The 14,614-nt window shown below is 44.0% G+C and overlaps 1 protein-coding gene across 1 annotated transcript; it reads right to left on the bottom strand.

The window, feature by feature from the left end:
* Nucleotides 1-1,307: 1,307 nt before the first annotated feature.
* On the bottom strand, nt 1,308-5,046 carry LOC123498056. Its single transcript, XM_045245146.1, has 5 exons — nt 4,894-5,046; nt 3,631-3,712; nt 2,868-3,424; nt 2,551-2,697; nt 1,308-1,916 (listed from the first exon to the last, which is right to left on the bottom strand). Exons 2-5 carry the CDS (start codon nt 3,656-3,658, stop codon nt 1,752-1,754), a joined length of 897 nt encoding a protein of 298 aa, XP_045101081.1. The 5' UTR covers nt 3,659-3,712; nt 4,894-5,046; the 3' UTR covers nt 1,308-1,751.
* Nucleotides 5,047-14,614: the final 9,568 nt, after the last annotated feature.

The following is a 14,614-nucleotide window of genomic DNA, read 5'->3' as shown; positions in this document are numbered from 1 at the left end:
ACCAGCACCACCCAACAAAGCACCATGCAACACGACATCACGCAATACAACACCACCCAACACAGCACCACGCAACACAACACCATGCAACACAGCACTACGCAATACAGCACCACCCAACACAGCATCACGCAATACAGCACCACCCAACACAGCACCACGCAATACAGCATCACCCAACACAGCACCACCCAACACAGCACCACGCAACACAACACCATGCAACACAGCACTACGCAATACAGCACCACCCAACACAGCACCACGCAACACAGCACGACGCAATACAGCATCACCCAGCACAGAACCACGCAACACAACACCATGCAACACAGCACGACGCTATACACCACCACCCACACAGCACCATACAATACAGCACCACGCAACACAGTACCACCCAACACAGTACCACCAAACCTAACACCACCCAGCATAGCACCACCCAACACAGCACCCAGCACCACCAAACACAACACCACACAACACAGCAGCACCCAACACAACACCACCCTACTCAGCACCACGCAACACAGAGCAATAACACAGCATCACCTACACAGCACCGACCACACAGTACCACACGATACAGCACCACGCAACACAACACCATGCAACACAGCACCACGCAATACAGCACCACCCACACAGCACCACCCAACACAGCACCACGCGACACAGCACCATCCAACATAACACCACGCAACACAGCACCACGAAACAGCACCACACAACACAGCACCACCCAACACAGCACAGCACTACCCAACACAGCACCACACAACAAAGTACCACTCAACACAGCATCACTCAACACAGGATCACGCAACACAGCACCATCCAACATCTCCGTCAGCTATCCCTGCAAATTGATTAATCTTTACATCTATTTCTGTCTATCATCTCTCTCTCTCTCTCTCTCTCTCTCTCTCTCTCTCTCTCTCTCTCTCTCTCTCTCTCTCTCTCTCTCTCTCTCTCTCTCTTATATTCCTAATCTACTATTAATTGTTGTAATGGCTGATTTGTTATTATATTTTTTTTCCTTCATTTTGTGTTCACTTCCGAATTGGCTCCTTTTTTTTTCTTTTCTTTATACCATGTGGGCTTTTCACGGGAATTTATGGGCTAAAGGGGATACTTTTTGAGGTATCTCCTATCTCAAAGCCCACCCGTTAGGTAACCGTTGCCCCGAGTGAGGAAGCCCAACCTACACTCAGACCGTGGACAGGATTCGAACCCGTGCGCTTGGAGATCCCTCGGACCCCTTAAGCACATTATGGTACACAGGGAAATACAAAGGCAGAAGATGAAGGTCAAGAGTTTATTATGGATCGATAGGTTGAAATACTGCAGGATTTGTCAAGCAAATGTGCAACGTTAAGGATTTGGGTTGGCATAATGCAGTAAGTAACTAGCTGTTTGTAGTTTACTTAAGTGATGGGCTGCCATGATGCTCTACATACATACAGAAGGAATGTGGACGTGTTTTATAACATTGTATATGTTTGATATTCTTATTTTTCTTTAATCAATGCTGCTGCTCTATTCAGACTATGTCGCTTAAAGGAATTGTAATAAACGCTTTTTTCAACTTCGATAGACTAAAAAAATTTATTTGATAGTCTTGTTGATTCTGTTGATCTGATACACAGCTAACAATTGGATGACCGTCCTTACGACTGACAGATGAGCATACACAAAGTAGAAGAGCAAGACACTCTTCGAAGAAAACATCTATCCTAATGCTCCACTTAGCGCCCCGTGGTGGCAGGGACTTGTTCGTTCACATGGGCGTATCTTTCTCCGTTGCCATCATCTGTAGGAACCTTTCTGCCAAAGTTGTAATTCATAAAGTACAGGTCAGGAGATAACTCGCACGGAAGCGCCTCATCTCTCCAAGCGCAAGTCATGCTGTCCTGCGGGCCAAGACAGACGTGTCAGAAGTAACATACTCAGAGAAAAAATATTATGTATGTGTATTAGTATGCTGATGCTAGTGTGTGTGTGTGTGTGTGTGTGTGTGTGTGTGTGTGTCTGTGTGTGTGTGTTTCACTGTTTGATTTGCTGCAGTCTCTGACGAGAAAGCCAGACGTTACCCTACGGAAGGAGCTCAGAGCTCATTATTTCTGATCTTCGGATAGACCTGAGACCAGGCACACACCACACACCGGGACAACAAGGTCACAACTCCTCGATTTACATCCCGTACCTACTCACTGCTAGGTGAACAGGGCCTACACGTGAAAGGAGACGCACCCAAATATCTCCACCCGGCCGGGGAATCGAACCCCGGTCCTCTGGCCTGTGAAGCCAGCGCTCTAACCACTGAGCTACCGGGTGTGTGTGTGTGTGTGTGTGTGTGTGTGTGTGTGTGTGTGTGTGTGTGTGTGTGGTGAGGAGGGGCTGAATCTGTGGTAGCATATACTCGTATATCTAGAGTGAAACCTATGGCCCTGGTTGCCAGTGCAATGCAGTGGCCTCTCAGCAAAGGCTTATACACTGTAGGTATTACAAAATCGCTGCTATAGGAAAGGTGTGTGGGTTGCTCACCTGGCTAAACTGCGTTTCAAAGTTGCAGATGAAGGAGAACTGGTAAGTGATGGGAGCTGTGAAGTTAAGGGGGTACAGTTGCTGGAGAGGCAGACACACGTGGAAGATCTTGCAATCGTTCTCGACGTCAGCATAGTAACCATAAGGCTGTCACAAAACAACATCTCGTGAGTTAAGGCCCGGAGTGTTGCCACGCGGGTACGAGGCGGTGCCACACGAACACCCGCCACTACTACAAAGGTATCTGAAATGATCTCATATACACAGGAAAAACTATAAGAAGTGCCACACTTACAGACAACAGGAAAGTAACTCACTCTGTCATTGCATCTGAAGTTATCCACTGGATCTGCTATGATCAGCGTGTAGTTGTCAGGCAGACGCCTAGATAAAGGCTCAAGTTCTGGCTGCACACTGATTAGCTGAGCGTTGTTACTATTTTGACGTAGGATGTTCCTACTAGCTGACAAGATCAGCGCGTCTTGTAGTCTCTTTCTCCTTTCTGTGTCTTGAGACACTGCTCTATATTGGCTAACCTGGGGATCTCTTACCGAAAGGACAGGTTTAGGTTTTGTGTTTGAAGCTTGTAGTGGTCTTGATGGAACAGTGAACTGAACATCAGGAATGGCCTGAGCCTTAGATTCCTGGTTTTGAACAGTGCTCGGGGAAAGGGAAGGTGAATGGGCTTGTTGGGTTTCAAAACGCGGAAGGTCTTTGGCGTCGATTTTGACCCAAATGGTATTTGGGTCGCTAGAATCTTGCCGAGTATTTAGTGGTGCCCCGTGATAATAGCGGTGCTGATCAACGCGGGGTAAACCGGACTGCACCACTTGTGGACCCCTGTTTCTGGGTGAGGCCAGCACGATCCCACTCACTGAAATGCACCAAGAATTCCCTGTCATTTATAAGTCATGTCATTGATTCTCTCTCTCTCTCTCTCTCTCTCTCTCTCTCTCTCTCTCTCTCTCTCTCTCTCTCTCTCTCTCTCTCTCTCTCTCTCTAATCTACCATCCATTCACACGCACATTTGTCTTTTCTTACAGACACATCATGGTGCAGCGAACCATCTTTTAAACTTACAGGTCAGCAGCAAGATGAGGAGCTTCATGGCGGTGGGAGCAGGAAGAAGGCAGGGCGGGGCCGGGGAGGGAATGATCCGCGCCTGAAGGGATAAGAACAAGACGGACATTGACACCAACATTCGAGTCCAACAACCAGATGAATCCTTCCGCTTAACTCGTGAGCTGTTTATGATGGGAAGCCAAGGTAATGTCGCCATTGTCGTTCACATACATTTTTTTCTGTGCATTTTATTATATTACCTTGTAACTATTATAACCATAGGGAAGGAAATATACCGTTCACTTACTGTTAGCATGAAATATCCATGTGACATCTTCATTTACTTAAACTTTAAGGAAAACTGAGATACTTGTAACTGTGATGAAACTTCTTGAACCAATGTCGGAAATAACAATAATAATGGAAATGTTTAAAGCGTTATCTTTCATAGTAAACCAATTTCCATCATCACTCGCTCGTACGCAACAGGCGAGTCAGTGGTCAGGCATGATATCACTCTTTGGCTCACAACCCAAATGAATCTCTGGATCGTGTTGCCAAAAACTTTGATGCCTCGAATATTTTTGACAGGCTGTATTGAAAATTTACTGAGGATTCCGAGAGTATTTTCATAATTGTAGGTCAAAAAACACGAGAAAGTGACTAATTATCTTTGTAGTGTTTGGGTACGGTAATGAGGAAACAAAGCGTTTCAAAATACGTGTGCCGAAGCAGTTCATCAAGGGTGTCTTGTGGCAGACAACACGGAAGACCCAAGTCCATTTTGAACTATTTCTCCTTTTAGAATCACATTTTACAAAGGCCACAGTACATGATTATCATGGATATTTTTTTCCCCTTTGGCGGTACAGAATTATTGAAACTCATAAAAATAACATCAAAAACTGTAATAGTAATAGGAGCATGTTAAAAGCCGAAATGAGATGTGGAAACCTTTCAGACTGCGAAGCTCGTGACGTGCATTTTACCTAAATAGAATTTTTCACCTCCATCTGCTATACTTTACTTGACACAAACTACTTCTATATCCTAAAGTCTGTGTTCATCTTGCTTGGTAAATAGGGAAACATTCTTGATGGAGGTAAACTATGGTAGTCCTGGAATCACTATAAGAGGCCTTTGTTTATCAGAGATCAACCCTTAAAGAACGTGGTTATCTTTATGGCAGCAAATTTGAGCTAGTGATTGTTATAAGGTGCTCCATATTGTCACATCAATGTAATACCGACTCATATGATATAACAAGGCCAAGTTCCTTACTGGTAAATGTGGATGGCAATGTCCCTGTGGCTGGGACTGAAGGCTGTGGCTACGACGAAGGTGGTGGATGTGGAGGTACCTGTCTAGGTCTGCAAGGAATGGTCAACTGCTGATACAGAAGCAGCGTTCGTACTTATATGCCGGCGTGGGCTCCAGTAAGGGGAGGGCGTGGGTACTGGCCACTACACGCCCCATCCTGTTCCACTCCTTTCCTCCTCCTTCTCCTCCTCCAGAAGACCCCCCAACATCCTGCTCCCGGATTGTCCTCTGCTTAGTGACCTGCCGTTGCCGCTGACTTATCCCCGCGATATAATAAGCGATCTGTGTTCATTACCCGTCCGTTAGTTGTTCTGGGCAAGTAACCGCCACTGACACCAAAGGGAGAGATGGCAGTCTTGCGAGGAGAAAAACATACCACACAGTTCACTCCTCCCTCCACCATCTCAACTCTTCCCCTCCTCTCCCTCCTCTCTCGCTCTTCTTCCCCTCTCCCTTCTCCACCTCTCTCTCTCTCTCTCTCTCTCTCTCTCTCTCTCTCTCTCTCTCTCTCTCTCTCTCTCTCTCTCTCTCTCTCTCTCTCTCTCTCTCTCTCTCTCATCCTGCTCTCGCCTGCTCTCCTTTACTTCCCCTTCTTGAAGAGCTCCCTGAAGTCTCCTTGTTGCGCTACACCACCACCACCACCACCACCACCTCAATCATCACCATCACCATCATCATCATTGGTGTCGTCGCTAGCTAAACCACCTGCATCGTCACTGTCATCATCGCTATCACATTAATCATCCATCCATCATTATCGTTACTACCCTCATCACTTCCACCACACCACCACCACCACCACCACCACCACCACCACCACCCCACCACCACCACCACCATAACAGCTGAGTGAGCCCGCCCATTATCATTATCAAAACTACAGTTACCATTATATTAATGACCACTACCACCACCAACACCACCACCGCTACTACTACTACTACTACTACTACTACTACTACTACTCGGCTCCCTCCTCCCCCACTGCAAAAAATCATAAGGATCCTCTCCCTCCCCCACTCCTTCCCGTAGAGTAGAGAAGGAAAGGGACCTCCAACCCTCCCCTTCCCCCGTTGCCAAAAGTCCCTCTCTAATAATACCCTGTCGCTGCCAATAACCTCACTCTGTCAAAGTCTCCCCCCTGCCAACACTCATCCCTCCCTATAAACACCCCTTCCTTCACTACCAATCCTCTTCTCTTCCTTGCCAGTACCTTACTTTTCACGTTAGTCTTCTTTGTCTCCCTGCTAACAACTCCTCCTCCCTCCATGCTCAGCCTCTCGCCATGCTGACAATTCTTTCCTACTGTTTTCGTGTCTCTTCCTGTTTTCTATCTCTTCCCAATTTCTGTTTTGTCCAATGGGCTCATCCAGACTTGCCTTCTTCCTTCGCTCATACGTCCGTATTCAGAAACACCTTCCCCTCTCATTACGACGATTTTCAAAGACCACAGAGACGACTAGCCGGGTTTTCAAGACAGTTTCTCCTTTTGGTAAATTAGAAACCTTGACAATCTATCACCAGAACCATAATAATACTCATTCACTCTTCAACTGGAGCCTTTGGAAAGTAATGATGGTGAGAGAGCAAAGCGTTTTAGAATACGGGCCCTTGATACGATGACAACTCGTGACCAACCTACTGAGAATTGAAGAAACGACTATTTTATTTTCCCCTTGTCTTCCAGTAGTGACCTTTTTCCTCCACCACTGTCCATACCCTTGACCTTTCTCAAGTTTGACGCGCAACACTACGTATGCTTTGACCCTTTCCTTAAACCTGTTGTTGGTGCTGCTGCTGCTTCTTCTTCCTCTTCTTCTTCTTCTTCTGCTGCTGCTGCTTGGGTGACCTACATCCATTTTCTTTTTTCACCAAGAGCGAAACTTTAAACTTTTACCGCTCTTGCTCCATGACCTTGACACACCCACCTACCTACCTTTCCTCCTCGATTTTTTCTCTCCCTTTCTCCCTCCCTCTTTCTACTGTGGCCCTTGAAAAACGTGACCTGCGATTAGTGTTCTGTCTCCTCCGTTTTTCCTCTTTTATCTCTGCCTCTCTTTTTAGCATTGTGGTCCTTGAAGAGTGTGACCTGCGTTTAATACCTCATGCCTTCTCTGTCTCCTTTTTTCCTCTTCTTTTCTTCCTCCTCCATTGGTACTGTGGCCCTGAAAAGAGACCTGCTGTTTAATGCTTCATCCCTCCTTTTCCCTCCTCCCCAATTGGCACTGTATGACATATTAGTGCCTCATGCCTCTTATATTAGTGCACCTTGTCTCCTCCTTCTCTTTTTCCCTCCTTGGCAATGTGACCTGCAAAGAGTGTGACCTTGTGTTTAGCCTCATTCCTCCTTTATTAGTGCCACTTGTTTCCTCTTCTACTTTTCTTTTCTCTTCTTCTTCTTCTTCTTCTTCTTCTTCTTCTTCTTCTTCTTCTTCTTCTTCTTCTTCTTCTTCTTCTTCTTCTTCTTCTGCTTCTGCTTCTGCTTCTGCTGCTGCTGCTGCTGCTGCTGCTGCTGCTGCTCCTCCTCCTCCTCCTCCTCCTCCTCCTCCTCCTCCTCCTCCTCCTCCTCCTCCTCCTCCTCCTCCTCCTCCTCCTCCTCCTTGCTGACCTCCTTAGTCACCTTGCTGACCTCCTCCCGTGTGGACGTGTGGAAGTGCGCTGTGACTTCTGTTCTGGCCTGTGTTGATTGGACCTGAGGTGACCTGAGCTGACCTCCGTATCGCTAAGTGTTGTCGCAAGTTTACTCTGTGTTGTTTATTTTCTGTACTTTGAAACTTACTTCCACTGTCTAGATATTTTGAGTCACTTACATAAAACACACCCTCACACACATCCACCAGTGATACACACACTCGTCACAGGATTGTAACCAGATAGGCTTATCTGTCTTTCCAACTGTTCATCTGTTACTCATAAGTGTTGTTTTCTAACCCGTTTTTTTTTTTTACCTTTCAGCAGTGTTTTTATTTGCCTCGTAAGTTTAGTAAATTGCCATTTATGCGTGTGTAACCCTAAATTTCCAACCGTCACCACTACTCTTTCGTTGCTGATTATTCCCAAGAGATTTGCGCTCCCTGCCGACCAGGTGCGCGTGACCTGACCTTAGCCCTTAACTCGACCCTTTTCCTACCTGCGTTAATCCTTAAATTACTCGCATCTCAGTACAGTCATAGTTTTTCAGTGTCTTTGTTTTCGTATCGTTTTGTTTTGGGTTTTCAAAATGCCTAAGGCCACCCGTTACACGTGTTCAGGCTGTGGAAATGCTTTCGTTCTTGAGCTGTTTCTTGAGCAAAATTGTCAACTTTGTTGTCTATTTTGCAACTCTCAGGCAAATGCATTGGCCGAAATCAAGGAACTGAAGGATGAAGTAGCGCGTCTGAAAGACGAACTACATGAGGTCAGGAAATTAGTGCAGGATGGTAAAGCCGTCAAAGTCGCTAATGTAAATCAGGAGGAGAGCAGGTTAGATGACTCAGCAGATATAGACGACGGCTTTCAAATTGTTAGGAACGGTAGAACGGCCAATGCTCAGACTACAGACAGCGCCACTGTGACATTACAAAATAGGTTTGCTGCGTTGCAAGAGGAGACTGAACCCGAACCGGATGTAATTCTGGTTGGGGATAGTCTTGTTAGCGGCCAGGGTAACGAGTTTTGTCGAGGCAAGCCAAATAGGAAACATAAATGTTACCCCGGCCGTAAGCTAGAGGATATCACGGAAAGAGTTGACTACTTAGTGGAAAACTCTACGGAGGACACATTATTCGTTACAGTTGTTGGCACGAATAACCTCCACCGTGACACTGCAACTGACATCGTAGATAAATATCGGGGCATGATGAGGGAATTTGCTGAAAGGAGACGCAAGGTAGCAGTGTGTGGCATCATTCCCCGATATGATGTCGGACCTGCCATGTTTAGAAAGATGTCAGTTGTAAATCGACAGGTAGAGGCGCTCACTAGGCAGGAAGGAATGTATTTCTTTGATTTGTGGCACCACTTCTGTTCGGACAAAACTTTGTATGCTCGTGATGGCTTACACCTTAACTGTGTGGGGAAAGCGAGGTTAGGTAGAGTTTTAGGTGAATGTTTAGCTGACATACCTCGCCCCCCAAAGATAGGACAAGGGAGCACAGCTGAGGAGGACACAGATAGAGTAGTCAGTGACGAGGTAGTTGCCAATGTAACTGACAACGACCAAACAGCTCCCGAAACAGAGGAACAACCTAGCGTAGATAGGCAGGAAGAGACAGGAGAGTCGTCATCGGTGCCAGTGACAAACGAGCAAGAAACACAAGAGGAGGATTTTCACTAAGCGAATCGCGTAACGGACCAGCTGAAAAGCATAAGAAAACCTTGAAAGGCCTAACCTTATTTTACACAAATGCTAGAAGTATAATTAAAAAGAGATGAACTCGTAGCATATGCAAGGTCGGAAAATCCTGATATAATAAGTATAACAGAGACATGGCTGAACACCTGTGATAAACACTTAATCTCCGAGGCTAACATTCCTGGCTACAATATGTTTATTAATTGTAGAATAAACAAAAGAGGAGGTGGAGTAATGATGTATATAAGAAATAGCATAAGTGCCATTGAAATCAATAAAGAAAACAGATCAGCCTACGAATCGGTATATGTCAAACTGAAAATAAATAAAAAACACATAATAGTCGCGACTATATACCGCCCTCCTAAAATGACGCCTGATAATGACGAAATATTATATAACGAAATTGAAACAATACTGAAAACAAAAACGTCCATTATATGTGGAGATTTTAACCTACCACACATTAACTGGAAAATTTTAACATCCGATAACGAGGGATCCAGATTACTCAACGTGGTGAGAAAGTTATACCTTTCTCAATTTGTAAGAGAACCCACACTAGACAATAACATCTTAGATATCATATTAGCCTCAGACGCTGATTTGATAAATACCTGTGAAGTGGGTGAAGTTTTAGCTAACAGCGATCATAAAATTATACGATGTAATATTAACTGCGAGGTAGACATAAAAGAAAACGCACTTTTAGTCCCAAACTATAAAAAGGTAACACGCTAAGACTTAAATTAGAATTACAAAGAATTAATTGGCAAACAGTCTTCGCAAACAAAGACATGGAGCAGATGTGTTCAGCCTTTACTAACATTCTCCTTGAAACAGAAAGTAAGTGGATTCCACAAGTTAGAAAACGAATAAATAGCACAAAAAATCCCCAATGGATGACACACACTATAAAACACATCATCGCCAGGAAAAAGAGCTTATATGCTAAATATAAACGAACTAAATCGGATACCGATTACAGCAATTATATTACCACCAAAAGATGTTGCGAGAGAGAGATAAGGAAGTCGAAGCGCAATCTCGAAATAAATATATCAAGGCAAGCAAAACAAATCCTAAAAGTTTTTCCAATACATTCGTAGTAAAAAGACTGTCAAAGAAAAAATTGGGCCGATAAAGATAATAATAACACACTTGTGAGTGATAGTAAAGCCATGGCAACAATCCTAAATAACTTTTTTCACAGCGTGTTGACCCCAATAAGAGCACAGGGGCTGATAGATTATCAACGAGGCTATTAAGAGAATGTCAAGAACAGCTGGTGTTACCTCTTAAATTACTTTATAATAGATCGTTGCAGGAAAGAAAAGTACCAAGTCACTGGAAATGCGCTAATGTCACGCCAATATTCAAGAAGGGCAACAAAAGTGATGCTGGTAATTATAGGCCCATCAGTCTCACCTCGGTAGTTATAAAAATACTAGAAAAATAATTAGAGACAAAATGATTTCCTTTCTAGACAGCCACAAATTGATATTAGACTCACAACATGGTTTCAGGAACAACAGATCATGCCTAACGAATCTCCTAGAATTTTTCAACGACATATTCTCTAATTATGATGACAGAGCTCCATCCGACATAATTTATCTTGACTTCAGGAAAGCTTTTGACACAGTCCCACACAAACGTCTCTTAATTAAACTGAAAGCCCACGGGATGGGAGAGCAGTTGTGTGGATGGATTGATAGTTGGCTAACTAATAGAAAGCAAAGAGTTGTTATTAACGGAGAAGCTTCCGACTGGCTTCAAGTTACGAGTGGTGTTCCCCAGGGTTCAGTTTTGGGTCCATTGCTCTTTTGATATACATAAATGATTTAGACTGCGGCATCGTATCAAAAATATCAAAATTCGCAGACGACACTAAACTAGGTAGCAAAGTACGCACAAGAGACGATTGTGATGCCATCCAGCGGGATTTAGACAACCTTAGTAGTTGGAGCGAAAATGGCTATTAAATTTTAATGCAGATAAGTGCAAAGTAATGCACATCGGCCTAAACAATGTGAAAAATAATTACAAATTACATGGACGTAACTTAATTAAAGTCACTGAAGAAAAGGACCTGGGAGTACTCATAACAAATGACTTAAAATGTGCTGCACAGTGTTCGGCCGCTAGTCGTAAAGCTAACACTGTTTTAGGATTTATCGCGCGTAATTTTGATTATAAAACACCTGAAGTCATAACGCGTCTCTATACATCATTAGTGAGACCACATTTGGAATACGCGGTTCAGTTCTGGTCTCCATGTTATCAAAAAGACATTAATAAATTAGAGAGCGTTCAAAGACGAGCAACGAAACTAATCCCCGGAATAGTCTCAAAAGACTAGACATGTTCTTCCTCAGAGATCGTCGCATCCGAGGTGACCTCATTCAAACGTTTAAAATACTTAAAAATATAGATAAGATCGATTATGAAAATCTTTTTAAGCTTTCGCAATCAGTAACGAGAAATAACGGCTTGAAGCTTAAAGGACAGCGATTTAATACTGATTTGCGAAGAAACTTTTTAACGTAAGAATAGTTGAACATTGGAACAAGCTGCCAGCGTCCGTGGTCCAAGTTAACACGGTAGCTACGTTCAAAAGTAAATTAGACAAGTTTTATAAAGAAAATGGTTTCCAATAATTTTTTTTTCTTTTAGCGATAGTAGTAGTTACACTAGATACCTCTTTTTCTTAGCGATAGTAGTAGTTACATTAGTACTCTCTTTTTTTCCCATCTTTCCTGTGTAAATTTCCCCGATTGTCCTTCTCAGCAGTCGGGGTGTATTTTTCGTCTTATTTCTTGCCGGGTGACGCCGGAGGGAGTGCTGGGTGGGGAGGAGCTTCATCTGTTCTATCCTTACCTCCTACTAAGTATGTAGCTTCTGTACGTGTAGTTTAGTAAACGAGTGACCTCGTTATAGGTCGCAAGGCCTCCTGTCACTCGTCTTTCCTATGTATTCCTCCTCCTCCTCCTTCTCTTCCTCCTCCTTCTCCTCCTCCTCCTCCTTCTCCTCCTCCTCCTCCTCCTCCTCCTCCTTTCTTCTTCTTCTTCTTCTTCTTCTTCTTCTTCTTCTTCTTCTTCTTCTTCTTCTTCTTCTTCTTCTTCTTCTTCTTCTTCTTCTTCTTCTTCTTCTTCTTCTTCTTCTTCTTCTTCTTCTTCTTCTTCTTCTTCTTCTTCTTCTTCTTCTTCTTCTTCTTCTTCTTCTTCTTCTTCTTCTTCTTCTTCTTCTTCTTCTTCTTCTTCTTCTTCTTCTTCTTCTTCTTCTTCTTCTTCTTCTTCTTCTTCTTCTTCTTCTTCTTCTTCTTCTTCTTCTTCTTCTTCTTCTTCTTCTTCTTCTTCTTCTTCTTCTTCTTCTTCTTCTTCTTCTTCTTCTTCTTCTTCTTCTTCTTCTTCTTCTTCTTCTTCTTCTTCTTCTTCTTCTTCTTCTTCTTCTTCTTCTTCTTCTTCTTCTTCTTCTTCTTCTTCTTCTTCTTCTCTTCTTCTTCTTCTTCTTCTTCTCCTCTTCTTCTTCTTCTTCTTCTTCTTCTTCTTCTTCTCTTCTTCTTCTTCTTCTTCTTCTTCTTCTTCTTCTTCTTCTTCTTCTTCTTCTTCTTCTTCTTCTTCTTCTTCTTCTTCTTCTTCTTCTTCTTCTTCTTCTTCTTCTTCTTCTTCTTCTTCTTCTTCTTCTTCTTCTTCTTCTTCTTCTTCTTCTTCTTCTTCTTCTTCTTCCTCCTCCTCCTCCTCCTCCTCCTCCTTTCCTCCTTTCTTTTCTTTTTTGTTTCCTTTTACCTCGCGTCCTCTGTTACCTCATTACCACTCCCCTTGTTCGCTTTTTTTTTCTTTTGTTTTCGCTTCACCCTTTCTTCCTCCTCCTCCTCCTCCTCCTCCTCCTCCTCCTCCTCCTCCTCCTCCTCCTCCTCCTCCTCCTCCTCCTCCTCCTCTTCTCTTAGGAACCTCTGCCCTCGTCTTCAGATTCTGCCTTATCACCTTCTCCTTAGCAACTCTCTCTCTCTCTCTCTCTCTCTCTCTCTCTCTCTCTCTCTCTCTCTCTCTCTCTCTCTCTCTCCGTATATTTATTTCTCCATTTTTTCTCTGTTTTTGCCTTTATTGTACTTTCTTTTTTCTTTTCTTTGGTCTCGTCTTAGTCTGTCTCTTATCTCTTCATTGCTGTGTCTGTTTGTTTGTTTCGCCGTCTGTTTATGTGTGTGTCTCTGTCTATCTCCCGCTATTCATACGTCTATTCATCTGTCTCTATCTGTTTGTTCATCTCTCTCTCTCTCTCTCTCTCTCTCTCTCTCTCTCTCTCTCTCTCTCTCTCTCTCTCTCTCTCTCTCTCTCTCTCTCTCTCTCTCTCTACCCATTACCCATCACCATTCCTTCATACCAAACACAATGCACACACTCTATCACCGGTCTATTTCCTCCTCCTTTCTTTCTCTTCTCCCCACCCCTGTCTTGTCCATGTGTCTTCTTCCCACTCCCCTTCCTCTCCCACTCCTCTTCCTCTCCTCCACACCCATTGCAGAGCGAGATTCCCCGGACCGGTCTACCCTCCCCACCTCTCCCCATGCCGTCCCTCCCCACTCCTGAACCTGCTGCTGCCTGGGACGCGACCTGCTAGTCCAGGGGCAAGGTGAAGGCGAAAGGGAAGCGTGGGCCGACCAGGAGGAGCAGGAGAGGAGGAGGAGGAGGAGGAGGAGGAGGAGGAGGAGGAGGAGGTTGCGGTGGAGAAAGGAGACTTAACCGTGGCTGGATTGGAGTAACCTTCACCGTGGCCAGTACCGGGGTAGCTAAGGTCATCACCACCACCACCATCACAACCATCACCACTATCACCACTATCACCACCACCGCCACCACCACTACCGTAGCTTTAACGCCTCAACGCCTCTTGTCTCGAAACGTTTTGCTCTCCCATTAGGTTTTCGGAATCTATAGAGGTGTTTGGTTAGATTTTCCATTGTTTTTTTCATTGATGCTTTACTCTTTAACTGGTATAAACTTACACGAAGATTATACTCACAGCAAAACGTATAATAGTACAGTAACCTTATTTTTAGTAGATTTAAACAAAGCAGGCTCTAAAAAAAAAAGGGGGAAAATGTTATTATACGTTCTGTTGTGAGAAGTCTTTCAAAATCTTCGTGTAAGTTTATAAGAGACTTTATATCAAGCTGAGAAGAATTTGTAGCGATGGAAGGTTTAAAAATTTTCTGTCATTTAACGCCACAAGGATGATTAATTGGGTCTTCATTAGAGCTTTTCCACGGATACTTCAGAATCTTGTATCTTCAGACGCCACGGAGATGATTAGCCAGACTCGGTGTTTGTTTTTTTCTTGTTACTGAGG

This window comes from Portunus trituberculatus, chromosome 47 (genome assembly GCF_017591435.1).
Source record: "Portunus trituberculatus isolate SZX2019 chromosome 47, ASM1759143v1, whole genome shotgun sequence".
NCBI classification, from domain to species: domain Eukaryota; kingdom Metazoa; phylum Arthropoda; class Malacostraca; order Decapoda; family Portunidae; genus Portunus; species Portunus trituberculatus.
This window is presented reverse-complemented; position numbering and strand designations above follow the sequence as displayed.

What these genes read in the sequence shown, in the direction of transcription:
- LOC123498056 (XM_045245146.1), bottom strand. Translation starts at nt 3,658, where the DNA reads ATGAAGCTCCTCATCTTGCTGCTGACCT. An exon ending in CCTCATCTTGCTGCTGACCT is followed by an intron (nt 3,425 to 3,630) that starts GTAAGTTTAAAA and finishes GGTGCATTTCAG; the next exon opens with TGAGTGGGATCGTGCTGGCC. An exon ending in TTGAAACGCAGTTTAGCCAG is followed by an intron (nt 1,917 to 2,550) that starts GTGAGCAACCCA and finishes CTTGGCCCGCAG; the next exon opens with GACAGCATGACTTGCGCTTG.